This window comes from Mesitornis unicolor, unplaced genomic scaffold (genome assembly GCF_000695765.1).
Source record: "Mesitornis unicolor isolate BGI_N332 unplaced genomic scaffold, ASM69576v1 scaffold19549, whole genome shotgun sequence".
Taxonomy (NCBI): Eukaryota; Metazoa; Chordata; class Aves; order Mesitornithiformes; family Mesitornithidae; genus Mesitornis; species Mesitornis unicolor.
In genome coordinates this window covers 1-890 of record NW_010206779.1, presented here as the reverse complement: position 1 = coordinate 890, position 890 = coordinate 1, and the positions used below count along the sequence as shown (strand labels likewise).

At 62.4% G+C, this 890-nt stretch overlaps 1 protein-coding gene across 1 annotated transcript; it reads right to left on the bottom strand.

Moving 5' to 3' along the window:
* Positions 1-418: 418 nt before the first annotated feature.
* Positions 419-887, bottom strand: LOC104546498 (G protein-activated inward rectifier potassium channel 3-like; the record flags this gene model as incomplete). The annotated part of the gene is made up of 1 exon (XM_010191904.1): positions 419-887. A coding segment is annotated over one exon (469 nt), but the record flags the coding sequence as incomplete, so codon positions are not given.
* Positions 888-890: the final 3 nt, after the last annotated feature.

Here is an 890-nt window from a genome sequence, read left to right as displayed (position 1 = left end):
TCCCCAAGGAGATGAGGTGTCTGTGAGGGCAGAGATGAGGTGGCCCCGTGGAGATATCCCCGTGGAGATGTCCATGGAGGTGTCCCCATGGAGATGAGGTGTCCCCATGGAGGTGTCCCCATGGAGATGAGGTGTCTGTGGGGGCAGGGATGAGGTGTCCCCATGGAGATGTCCCCATGGAGATGAGGTGTTCCCATGGAGACGAGGTGTCCCCATGGAGGTGTCCCCATGGAGATGTCCCCATGGCGATGAAGTGTCCCCATGGAGATGTCCCCGTGGAGACGAGGTGTCCCTATGGAGATGTCCTCGTGGAGATGTCCATGGAGGTGTCCCCATGGAGATGAGGTGTCTCCATGCAGATGTCCCCATGGAGATGAAGAGTCCCCACGGACAGGAGGTGCCCCCAGCCCCCCGTTACCTGTGGCCTCCACCATCCCCTCGAGGATGACGACGATCTCGAAGTCGTCCTTCTCCAGCTGCTGGCGCGAGACGTCCCAGAAGGGGCTGCGCTCGTCGATCTCGTGGCTGATGATGAGGGGGGAGACGAGGAAGAGGCGGTCGTCGCCCGTCTCGAAGCCCACGCTCAGGTCGGTCTGGTCCAGGGGCAGGAACTCGCCCTCCTGCGTCTGCTTGGACTTGATGAGCTTGGCACGGATGGAGGCCTCCACGATGTGCGAGTCCCGCAGGTCGCCCACCCTGAACATCAGGCAGAGGCGGTCGTCCCGCAGCGACACCACGGCGTGCGAGGAGAAGACCAAGGTCTCGGCGCGCTTGTTGGGCTGGGAGATCTTGACGAACATGCAGCCCACCATGAAGGCGTTGACCATGGAGCCCAGGATGGCCTGCAGCAGCAGCAGCACGATGCCCTCGGGGCACTTATCGGTGATGAC